The 13,248-nt window shown below is 38.9% G+C and overlaps 1 protein-coding gene across 16 annotated transcripts in view; it reads left to right on the forward strand.

Moving 5' to 3' along the window:
• The window catches only part of LOC136942680 (NACHT, LRR and PYD domains-containing protein 12-like), a 235,474-nt gene that overhangs the window by 199,965 nt on the left and 22,261 nt on the right, over nt 1-13,248 (forward strand). For 8 of the 16 annotated variants that reach the window (XM_067235630.1, XM_067235632.1, XM_067235631.1 and 5 more), the window contains 3 exons: nt 615-788; nt 6,760-6,930; nt 7,876-8,049. In XM_067235630.1, coding sequence (XP_067091731.1) covers nt 615-788; nt 6,760-6,930; nt 7,876-8,049 — 519 coding nt within the window. Of the gene's footprint in view, nt 1; nt 176-614; nt 789-6,759; nt 6,931-7,875; nt 8,050-13,248 lie in introns of all 16 variants that reach the window. The other 8 variants (XM_067235640.1, XM_067235641.1, XM_067235638.1 and 5 more) reach the window with 4 other exon arrangements.

Here is a 13,248-nt window from a genome sequence, read left to right on the forward strand (position 1 = left end):
GACTCTCCAGATGCAAACTCACTGATGCATCATGGGAAGTGGTGTCCTCAGCCCTCACCTCTAACCCCTCCCACCTGAGAGAGCTGGACCTGAGGGACTCAGGCCTGCAGGATCGAGAAGTGAAGCTGCTCTCTGCTGCACTGGAGAATCCAAACTGCAAACTGGAGATTCTGTGGTCTGTATTCATTCATTTATTATGTTTAAATTATTTGATTAAGAATGAATAAACTTCACATTTACTATAAAGAGATTAGGTGACTTACTTATTAATTCTAATAAGTTTGTATGTTCATAAGATGATGAACTATACAGACTCTGGATGAATAAAGTACTTGTTTATACAGCCGTCATTGTTCATTTTAGCCACTAGAGAGAGCAGTGTGCTGTTGTTATTGTGACTGGCCTCACAATGGGATGGGAAGCTCATGTTCAGACATCTCCAATGTTCAGCAAATGGCAACAGTTTAAACAACATTAGTCTGAATGTAATAAACATGCCTTATTATTTCTAATTCTAAAGATATTGCCTGAAGTTGTTATAAATTGCTCAAGTTCCATAGTGACCACAAGACCGGTTTCAGGTTGTTTGTAATCCTGTAATGATCCTTCTACAGGTTGCCAGCCCTTCACCTCACAGAGGAAGGCTGTGCTTCTCTGGCTTCAGCTCTGAAGACAAACCCCTCCCTTCTGAGAGATCTGGACCTGAGCAACAGTGACCTGAAGGATTCAGGCATGAAGCTGCTCTCTGCTGTACTGGAGGATCCACTCTGCAAACTGGACACACTGAGGTCTGTAATCATGTTTAGTCTTGAACTAATAGTTTCAATCACACATCACAAGCTGTATGGGGTCATAACCTGGCAGCACTACTGTCTCTGTACCTACCCAACAGGTCTGTGTACCTGCCGGCCAATCCTTTTTGCGTGTGTGTGTGTGTGTGTGTGTGTGTGTGTGTGTGTGTGTGTGTGTGTGTGTGGGGGTGTTTGCCTCTGGCAAGCCACAACCTTTATTCTCTCTCATATATTTTTTATTATTATTGGGTGTGCTTGTGTTATCTCACATATCAATTTATTTATTTATTATAATTTATTTTCCCATTCTGTTTCCCATTCTCTCAATTACCTAATAAATATGTTTTTGTCTTGATTTGCTGATGCAGGCAAATGTGGGGTTGAATAATAGTACTTGCAGTAATGTGTTACAACTGTGATATGCTACCTGTGTGTATAATTGGGTGTGCTCAAGCCTTCGGCGAGAGCACAACCTTTGTTCTCTCACATATATATTATTATAATTTTTATTTATTTTTATTTTTGCCCCCCTAAAACTCAGTCAATATTTGGCCTACATAGACAACGTAGGTGTCAAAAGTTTCGTCTTGGTAGCGATTGAGTTGCTTCTATTGGAATTTACGTTCCGTTGCATGGTTTAAGCTTCAGTTAAGTTTTTGTGGCGAAAAGTGAAGCTAACGGTGGCTAATTTGCTAACCACAGTCACTGACGTTACTAACGTCACTGCGTCACTAACGTCACGAAAACACGCGTGACTACCTTTGCCAGAACATTCGTTTAGCATCTGTTAACTTGGGGGATAGCTAGGCTAACTATAGCTTTACTGCAAGGCAGCTGCAGAAACGCCACAAGAAAAGAGGCCAGGGTGATAACTATTTACTCATTTTACTTTGTGATATGACACACAATTGTGATGTGTAATGTACAATATAAGCTGATATTATTAAGGAAGTACATCTACATTCGGAAACAGTAGTCTACTATTTCACTGAAGTATTAGCATCATGACATTCGCCTGTGTTGCCCGGGCAACACATACTACAGTGGTCTATGATGTATCTGTTTTCAATCGTTAAAATAAACATTCCTCACATATACATTTTCGTTGTATGATTTATTCTGACATTAGTAAACGATTTGTTGGTGAAATTACCATTACCTGTGGTTTCAAACCAGTGTAGCTCACTGCAACGCTTTAGCCTCCCCGAGACACTAGTGTGAGTTGCTAACAAAAACTCCTCAGCTGTTCAAGTCAAACGGCGACAGAACATGTTCGGCACTCCCCTTACTCAAAAGTCTTTCAATAGTTGAAACAATCTGACTACTAACCTGAACTTCATTGCCACAGCCTAAACTTTGTCAATCTGTTCATGAAAATAATTAATTTCAGCCTAAACCGTACAACAGAACGTTAAATCGAATTCAACCAACGCAATCGCTACCAAGACGAACACAGCAGTAGTCTAGTACTGTACTGTAGTAGTACAATTTACCGGGGCAGCTTCTCCACACAGGGCTATATCGCATTTTGCGTTGTTACTGACAATGATCGCTACCAGTGAGCTTTTTATGAATGAGCGATTTTCCACTAAATAAATGTCAAGCTTATTTACGTTTTTGGGGGCATATTTTCAGTTAGCAGATGGTACTGTTTGAATCGCGATTCTATCTTCTGCCGGTAAAGTCATAGAATAATCTTCAAAGGGGGTTCTTTATTAATGAATGAATGCAATATGAGTAGGCTAAATGCCTGAAAATATCACGAGAAGGGACAACTTAAAAGGACGTTTAAGTCATAGAGATTAGGTCCATTTTAACACCGGTCTGCCAAATGTATTCGTTTTGATTCAGCCTATAGACATCATATTTCATTCTACACTTCACTCGTATTTTGAGTTGTAAATGAGCAGCAAAAAAAAGATGCTTTTAAATCTATGTAATCTTTATAAATAATAAGTAGGCCCGATGCATTTTTATATAAAATATACAGACCCCTGTGCAACCGACGCAAGCAAGCACACCCTACAATTTCCCCAGAAATTGTATCCTCTCTAGTTCATTATTATTTATTTGTACCAGGTTAGTTTTGCAGCATAAGCTGCCTTAGAAATTAAAGTACCCAAAGACAGTTCACTAGACAGCTCTATCTAGTTTCCTAGACAGAACTGGAGTATCCAGTACATCAGCACTTGATGCACACTGAACCCCAAAGAACTTCAGACAACACACCATTTTATAATACATCGTTCTCAAGAGTCATTGGTCCGTCCCACAATCACAAGACAGACACACAGCTGCCCCATGGCCCTTCAGACATTGGCTCACTGCACATCAAAGACTTCTTTCAGCCTAATCAATAATATGGCGTTGTCCTGGATACAGGGCAGAGGTCACATCTGTGGTAAGTTAACACATACGAGGTTGTTGGTTTGGTGTGTAACAATAGAGTAGAAATATAAAGACAAATACAAAAATAATGTACAAAAATACAAAATTATTTACAGTGAATACAGACTTAATTCCAGCAAATTATTAACAGTACTACAAAAATACTGCAGTAAGATACTAGCCAAAGATGCCTCAGGCCATGTTAGGTAGCGTCAAGAAAAAGAAGCTGTGCGTAGGACTATGGACTCTGCACAGCAACCTGAGGAATATTTGTCTCAAAAACCCTAACAGTCAATTGCAGAATCGTCAGTTCGAAAATGTGGATGATACGCAGCAGTCTGCCTTTAACATTGGCAGTGACAGCAGCGTACCAGATGGTGATGGAGGAGGTGAAAATAGACTTAATGATGGCTGTGTAGAAGTGCAACACCCTTGTCTTTAGCAGGTTGAACTTCTTCAGCTGCCGCAGGAAGTACATCCTCTGTTGAGCTTTCTTGGTGAGGGAGATGATGTTCAGCTCTCACTTGAGGTCCTGAGAATGATAGAGCCCAGAAAAAGACTGAAGGACTCTACAGTGGAGTTAGGGTGGAGGAGTCACACAGGGTGATGGGGCTGAGTGGGACCAGGCTCTTTCTGAAATACACAACCAACTCCACTGTCTTCAGAGGGTTGAGCTCCAAGTAGTTCAGGCTGCACCAGTTCATCAGATGGTCAACTTCCCACCTGTAGGTGGACTCATCCTCACCAGAAACTAGTCCCATAATAGAGTTCAATAATTCCATGAGGAGTAGTGTGTGTGTGGTCACTACTGTCTGAACCAGTATCATGAGGAGTAGTGTGTATGTGGTCACTACTGTCTGAACCAGTATCATGAGGAGTAGTGTGTATGTGGTCACTACTGTCTGAACCAGTATCATGAGGAGTAGTGTGTATGTGGTCACTGCTTTCTGAACCAGTATCATGAGGAGTAGTGTGTATATGGTCACTACTGTCTGAACCAGTATCATGAGGAGTAGTGTGTATATGGTCACTACTGTCTGAACCAGTATCTTGAGGAGTAGTGTGTATGTGGTCACTACTGTCTGAACCAGTATCATGAGGAGTAGTGTGTATGTGGTCACTACTGTCTGAACCAGTATCATGAGGAGTAGTGTGTATGTGGTCACTACTGTCTGAACCAGTATCATGAGGAGTAGTGTGTATGTGGTCACTACTGTCTGAACCAGTATCATGAGGAGTAGTGTGTATGTGGTCACTACTGTCTGAACCAGTATCATGAGGAGTAGTGTGTATGTGGTCACTACGGTCTGAACCAGTATCATGAGGAGTAGTGTGTATTTGTTATGCATGTAACATTTAGTCATTTTTTTAGCAGACGCTCTTATCCAGAGCGACTTACAGTATTTAAGAATCATATTTTGAGCACAGATATTTTGAGCACAGATGTTCATGTATTGCATGCTTTCAACAAACTTAGGTGACCAAACAGTTGAAGAACATCTGGTCAGCCAAGTGCTCCATGAAATGAGATTTTGAACTTGGCCCAGTTTCCCAGACATGGATTAAGCGTAGTCCTATACTAAAAACAATTTTCAATGGAGATCTTCTTTTTATTCGACCTACTTACTTTTGGACTAGGCTTAATCCATGTCTGGGAAAGTGGGCATATATCTCTTTTATTAATATGGTCTGAGAATAATAAGTGACAGTAAATTAACACATTGAATCAGGAGAATAGTAAACCATTTAAAAGTAGCAGTTACAGTTACATTCTGCCTTCTCTGGGTGGTGAGGTAATCAAATAATACACATTCTTCTAAGTGTCTATGTTAATTCTGCTGTCTTTTGGATTTATGAATTCTCTTGCTAGACTGAGAGTCAGAGACGTGTTTTTAGCACAGTGCTTCAGGGTGTCTGGAGAGACAGAGTCTGGCCCAGCTGCTTAGCAGGGGTAGGTGTTGTGGTCTCTCAGAGTACAGTCGTTTAGCCTCTCTCACCACCTTGCTAAACCTGGTCTTTGACTTCTTGAACCTAGATCTGTCCCTACTCCTGGACGCTTCCTCCTCGTCCAACCTCAGCCTTCTGAGTTTAGCCGTGAACCAGGGTTAGTCGTTGTTATAACTCACCCCATACCAAGTGAGATTTCAAACATAAAACATATTGACTGTCAGTTGGGGATTGTTTAAAGTCCCTCAGATTGAATTTATACCAGTATTTTTACTGGTTATATTGTATCAATACAATTTTTTACTACTGTCATTTAAGAATCATATTGTGTGCACAGATGTTCATTTATTGCATGCTTTCAACAAACGTAGATGAACAAACAGCTGAAGAACATCTTGTCAGCCAAGTGCTCCATGAAATGAGCCTGGGTTTGTCGATGTTAGAACTCACCCTGGTGCATGTTGGTATACAGCTGATGTTTGACTTCTGTCACAGCATCTGTGAGCACATCCAGACTGGATGACTGAGGAGTAGTGTGTGTGTGGTCACTACTGTCTGAACCAGTTTCATGAGGAGTAGTGTGTATGTGGTCACTACTGTCTGAACCAGTATCATGAGGAGTAGTGTGTATGTGGTCACTACTGTGTCTGAACCAGTATCATGAGGAGTAGTGTGTATGTGGTCACTACTGTCTGAACCAGTATCATGAGGAGTAGTGTGTATGTGGTCACTACTGTCTGAACCAGTATCATGAGGAGTAGTGTGTATGTGGTCACTACTGTCTGAACCAGTATCATGAGGAGTAGTGTGTGTGTGGTCACTACTGTCTGAACCAGTATCATGAGGAGTAGTGTGTGTGTGGTCACTACTGTCTGAACCAGTATCATGAGGAGTAGTGTGTATGTGGTCACTACTGTCTGAACCAGTATCATGTGGAGTAGTGTGTATGTGGTCACTACTTTGTTTGAACCATTCCAAAACATACCAAAGCATGTATTGTGTTATTGTATCTCACTGGTGAATTAATCTTCAAGTTTCATGTCACAATAACACAATCAAGCTAACCATTCCTGAACAGTGTCATATATTCATTGATAGTTTGATCATGTCCGTACAACAGTGCCATAGATCTCATCTATAGCACTTATAATAGATACTAAACCTAGTATTGATCCTAGTACCAAGGGAATTATGATCTGATTGGTTCAGAAAGACACTAGACAGTCTAGAACAAAAGATTCACTGATGGCCTACATTTCACATTATATGATTTAGAAATACCTCAGGAAGACCACATGATGTCTCAGTATACATTAGACAGGATCGTTTTTGGGATATTTCACAAGTACAATCCAGCTTAGTAAAATCAGCTACTCAGGCAGGTTCATTTTTCACATTGGTTACTGGCTACTGTGTCAGTGTGTTCGAGTCAAATGTTAAACTCTCATGGAAACTCATAGTTAAAACATTTAAGAAAGCTTGGTAGGAGCAATTCAGTGAGAGTTCCACTCTTCCAGAGGTGGTCGGTGTTGAAGAAGAGGTGCAGACCATAAGCAAAGCATAATCATGCATCAAGAGTAGAGATAACAATAAAAAGTGTTTGTGATCCCTCCCTAATGATAATCTTCTACAGGCTGTCAGGCTGTCACATCACAGAGGAAGGCTGTGCTTCTCTGGGCTCAGTGCTGAAGTCAACCTCCTTCCTGAGACAACTAGATCTAAGTAACAATGATCTGAAGGATGCCGGCATGAAGCTGCTCTCTGCTGGACTGGGGAACCCACTCTGCAAACTGGAGACACTGAGGTATGTATTTATGTTCTACATGAGACAATAGTAAAGTTATAATAGCACAATGTCTACGTATAGTTGATTTTAGACACTATAATTTATTCTCAAATTGGTTGCTCAAAGTTGCTTTCTGTCATCAGTGAGCAGTAGATTGATAATTATTCGATGGTAGTCTGCATACCTTGGTTATAATCAGAATCAGAATTTATTTGTATTGCCATGTAAGTAAAGACAGAATTTACTGTGGCATGAAGGTGCATACAATAAACAAATATGGATCTTAATAAAAATAAAAATAAAACGTTGAATGTATAAATAAGATAAACAATGTACTAAAGAGCTAAACAATGAGATATAAAATAGATATAAATATAGAATATAAAGTACAAGATAAGATACAAAATGATATGAATTGGGCAGCATAGTGCAAAATTACTTGTGCAAAATAGGTGGTGGATGGACTGGTTGAGGTTTTCGTCCTGATGGAAAATTGCTGCGTGAAATCTTCTTGATAAAGGATGATTAGCCTTAAATAATCATATGTATATTTCTATCATAGAAAGCCCTAGTACTTCTCTTCAATGCGGTATAAACAGTTCAGGTGTATGATTTAACAAGAAAATAAATGTAATATGAATATGCATATTAATATAATATTCTAGCAGCAAATTTAATTTTTCTGAATGTTGGCTCAGGCTGGAAAGGCTTGAATCATGAACTTGACTTCTGTACTGGAACAAAACACAAGTGATACTTGTGGAAGGATTCATGTTCAGCACCAATATTAGACACGTCCTTCTTCCTTCTCAGCAGTGGAGGGGAGCCGTGTGACGAGCTATTGCCTCAACACACAGACAGAAACATGGAAGATAACATCTTGACATAATGTACTAAAATATTCTACTTATGTATACGTATATACATAGATGAGTCAAGTATGTTATATGATCAATGTTGCAGGCTGTCATGCTGTGGGGTCACAGAGGAAGGCTGTGCTTTTCTGGCTTCAGCTCTGAAGACAAACCCCTCCCTTCTGAGAGATCTGGATCTGAGCAAAAGTGACCTGAAGAAATCAGATATGAAGCTTCTCTCTGCTGTTTTGGGGAATCCACTCTGCAAATTGGAGACACTGAGGTCAGTAATCATGTTTAGTATTTAACTAATAGTTTCAATCACACATGAAGGGGAAAGATAGAAGGGAGGTGTTGTGGAAAAATTCTACTGGCACTGTGTAGATTTGAACAGTCAAGAGATGGCAGTTTCAATAAATGTATTTAGTTTGTACAATTTAAGAATTAACAGAGTACTCTGTGATCAGTCATAACGAAAGAGGTGCTAGCCGCAGATCGTTCTCAAGAGTGATGAAGAACAACCATAAAACCCTGCCTTATATAAACTTTAGATCAAATGGTTCTTCTGATGGTCAATCCATCAATGTAGCAAACTCTGTGATTGGTCAGCACTGCTCAGTGACAGTTTGACTCCATACCAAGTGTCCCACAGTTCTTTGATGTGGCATCTCTCCCCAAACCAGTAGATAGTAAAGCCACAGGAGTTCACCAGTCAAATGGTCAACTGTCCTTTGTGTGGACATCTTCAAACAAGTATTTAATTAACACCACCCATGCAACAGGAAGGGTCAGAGCAGCTTGATCAGTTCATCTATCTTAAACTGCTCCCTCAGATCACAATAACAATACAATTGAATCCACATTGTCTCCAGACCAGCTGTCTCATCATCCCCAGGTGTCATAAACTGCAAATGGCATCTCTACCAAATGGAGTTGATTCAACATTCATTGTATCAAGCTTCTTAACCAACTTTAGACTTCCATTAAAACACAGTCCTCATATATAAAACACACACATTATAACTGTATTCCAAATTTCCACCACAATTCCACTCTTTTTTTTTTTTTACAATACCATAAACCCAAACAGTTAATCAAGAAAAATAAAATTCAAACATTAACATAAGAAATGCCATTCCCAAGACAAAACCCATTGAACCCCGTACACCACAAAGTCCAGGTTGTCGGAACGGATGCCATGATTGTGCATCCGTAGTGACCATCTTCAGTTGGCTGTAGGCAAACTTCTTTCAGTCAGTGTAGTCGAGTCGAACCAATTGAAAACGACGATCAAATTGCTCAGGGCAACTTTCAACAACACTGCACTTTGCGTACAGCTCGGAAATTTCCTTGGTACTACGCAGAACGCGTATCCTCTCTTTCCGTCTCCAGACAAGGTGCACGCTTACAATGGTTAGCGTGTTTCCACGTTGCTCTTCCCTCCGATCTTAACTGCCGGATTAGTCGTCAGGAGAATCTGGTATGGCCCCGTCCACCTTGGGTTTTACCAGGCGTTTCAGGTCCTTCACCACGATCCAGTCCTCTGGTATCAAATCATGCAGCGGTCCAGTCATAGGAATAGCCTCCTTCACCTGCCTGTGAATCTCACACAAAGTAGACTCCAGAAGGTTGCACAGTGATAAACAAGCACATTCTCACAGAGGTCAGTTAACGGTAACTGACTTCTTGTCGTCTAACTTAGTCTTCAAAGTTCTGTTCTCTCATTCAACTGAAGTGATTAACATAATGTTGAATCCTATCAACACCAAAATAACTTCCATAAACAAGTGTGACCCATTATCATTACATATCCTCAAAGAAAAATCCCATCGAAGAATAATCTAAATTAACAAAAGCTTGATCACTGAGCCCAAATTTACCTGAGAAGTCTAAAACTTATTCCCATCCAACAACCATCAACAATCATTAAAACAGTATCACTTCTCCAAAAATTTAACTCTACAAAATCCATCTATCAATACTCAAATGGTTTCTCTAACCTTAACTGTGAAGCTTATCGTGTTTAAATTCCTTTCCTCATAATACTTGTCCCACATATGAAGTACTGACAAAATGACTATCATCCATTACAAATCCTCTTGTATGCTAAAATAATGCATTCTTGATATCAAACAAACTGTAGAGGCATGATCTTTCCATGTGTTAACTGAGCAAAATCTCAAGATAAATATTTTATGCAGACCATACAACCTCCATTTTTATTCTCATATCCTTCCTTTTTCCAAAACGCACTTTCTTGTGGTTTAGTCCAAGTTCGAGTCTCCATTCCACCATTCCTTTCTCCATCTGTCCGCTGTATTCTGTAATTCTTATCAAATATACTCAAACAAAAACAAAATTCTCACTCTGGGTTAAATACAGTCCAATATTTTCAACTCAGCAGTATCATATTAAACCCTCACAGTCCTATCACAAATCCAAACTACTGAAGCTAAAGACACAAAACCATAAAACCCCCATAGTCACTCTCTGTTTGGATCAGTCAGTCATCAGTCAGTCATAAATTCCTAAACGTCACCTCTTCCTCTCTAAGAAGCCTGCGCTTCCCTTAAAGAATCTGTAACAAATGTTGTATCAAGGTCACACAACAATTTTCCTCAAAAGAGTCCTGTAAGCCCAAATTTGTCAAGTTAGGCTCATCCGGACATGGCAACACCATCTCATCACTTCCTGTAACATGTCAACATCAAAAACATATTCTAGTTAGTTCATCAATGCATGCAGGCAATCTAGAAACTGCTCCAGCTAGTATCAGCACTAGCATTTTCCCTGTGGAATAATAAGAAACTTCCTGTTTCCATACCTTTCCCAAAATCATATATAACACCAATGATATATTTAACTATCAGTAAATATTTTAACTCTTTTCCCTTTTATGAATTAACAAGCTTCCACTGAAGCAAACAACTTTTGAACCAATTTGTATAAAATAAAACTATTTTAGAAAACAACCAAATTACGAATAACCTCAACTTTTAGTCTCTTATTATCTTTTCTTAAAAAAAACCTTTAGGGACAGTTCAAATGAATACCTTTATATTTCAGATTCCCTTTTTATTTGTTGGTCTGTATTTAAATTCACCAAATCAAATCTCTCATTTTCCAAGACGAGGAAAATCACTACCCCAAACCAGAATTTTATCTGTAGGATTCCAAATTGAAACATAGACCATAAAATGTTCTTAATGTAACCATTAGCCAATTTATACCCCATCGATATTTCTATATAGGTTAGATAGGTAGAACTTCATAACTTGCTTTGGCTGCAGTCCAGAACAAGCTACTTAAAGGAGTCAGGTGGCTGAGCGGTGAGGGAGTCGGACTAGTAATCCGAAGGTTGCCAGTTCGATTCCCGGTCATGCCAACTGACGTTGTGTCCTTGGGCAAGGCACTTCACCCTACTTGCCTCAGGGAGAATGTCCCTGTACTTACTGTAAGTCGCTCTGGATAAGAGCGTCTGCTAAATGACTAAATGTAAATGTAAATGTAAATGTACTTAGTTCCAACCATCACAACCACAATTTATCAGACCTAATGAGTCTTCCCAAATTATCTCAAAACCAAAGTTATAATAACCCTCTTTATGAACCAATACCATAATAAAACAACCTCATCACAGCCTAACTGTTTATCCCAAAACATTGTACCACGCCCTGATAAAACTCTCAAAGAAAACTTAAAATGAAATTACAGTCAAACTCCAAACAAAAGTACATTGTAATCATTTTCTCTTATTTCACAACCACATTGCATCTAATACCTTTATCAAAACTCTTAAAAAAACTCTAGATTTTAATATTCTGATTTAAAACGTTTGCCCATATACCTCTTCAAAGCATATGCATAGTTCCCTTTTCAGAACATCAAAATGTGTAAACCAATCATCTCTTCACATCCACAAAACGTTCTCTTGTTTCATTAAATCCATGTTCGCACACTTAAAACTGCTCTTAGAAAAGTAATTCATGCTAGAATTACGCTACGACTCGCAATCACATCAATCAAACAATGCCCTTAAGACAAAAGAAAATATAAACTCTCCCTTTTTCTTTTTAAACCTTTAAATTCACAATTTAACATAAACCCGTAAAAAGAAAACTTATTCAAACTCGATAATATAACATTTCAAACCGCGCGCTCTGGAACAAAGCAAAAACTCTCAACCTCTTTTTTCTCTTTAAACAACACAGATGGTTGGCGTTTACCATCTATTCACTTAATTTTGCTAGAGTATAACTTTTCCAATCCAATTAGAACTAATTTATGAACCAGGGGTCTAATTTCTGCATTTTTATGGATACCATCACACACCACAGATTTTCCGCTCGTAAATACAAGTTCTGGTCTGAAAGGCTTTACCTCCCTGTTTGGTTAGGAATTAGAACAAATGTTAATCATACATTCGTAAACCACCAAACTTCGAACTCATCTAAACGGACACATCTTTCACCATTAATACTCACATAATTATGCAAAATTACACCCTCTGGGATCACCTTTGTAAAACTCAACGTAACGGGACTCTTTTTTAGCCCCCAACTTTCCTCGGAATTTCTGAAACTAATTTAAAATGTCCTCAAACAAACAAAAACCTTGTTAGCGAATGTATCAAAATACTCATCACCTAACATATTTCAAAAGTAACCAAATTAATATGTAAAATTCGCTCCAAATTAATCTATTTCTCTAAATTTGCGTCTTAGTCAATTTCTCAATTTCCGTCTGCGCATGTGTCATGCGGTTACTCATCCTGGATCTCAAGCTGTTAGTTTGTTAGCTAATGTCGTTGCCATAGTTGCAAATTCAACTTCCTGGACTCTCCTTTGTCTCAGGACAGAGCAGAATGCACTTCCTCCACGTTTTCACCATTAGCCATTAGCCAACAAAGTCACAGCCTGGATGTTTCCTCAGATACCAGCAATCCTAGCAATTTGTAAATGACTCGGTTCAACAGTCATTGGACTGGCAAATTCACTAGAATCATGTCAGCCTTCGGATTTCTTTCTAGGGACAATTCTACCCTCTTACAACCAATTAGCCATAGTTATATTTACAACAGAACCTTTACAATTCTATCAACCATTAGTACTATTTTAATTTCAACATAAAAATTAGGCTCCGAAATTTACATATGCACCTAATATCACTCGTCAGAGAATGACAGTTTACACATGTATTAGCATTCTGGTTGGACAAGGCTTCAACTTCAAGTCCATTTATACCACCAAACCCAACACATTTCAACAAATCATCTCAGCAGCAATAAACACACATATGTAGCACCTTTGCCCTTAACAACAATCGCAATTCAGTCTCTCAAACTAGTTCCCCTTGTATACACTTCAGTCCCTCGGACTGGCTCAATCTTTCTAATCACTTCTTCATAACCCTGTACATATTTCTTTAAACAACAGTAACATCTGTGAACTCCTACAAAATAAAAATAAAAACCATCGAACAT

This window comes from Osmerus mordax, chromosome 5, assembly GCF_038355195.1.
Source record: "Osmerus mordax isolate fOsmMor3 chromosome 5, fOsmMor3.pri, whole genome shotgun sequence".
Taxonomy (NCBI): Eukaryota; Metazoa; Chordata; class Actinopteri; order Osmeriformes; family Osmeridae; genus Osmerus; species Osmerus mordax.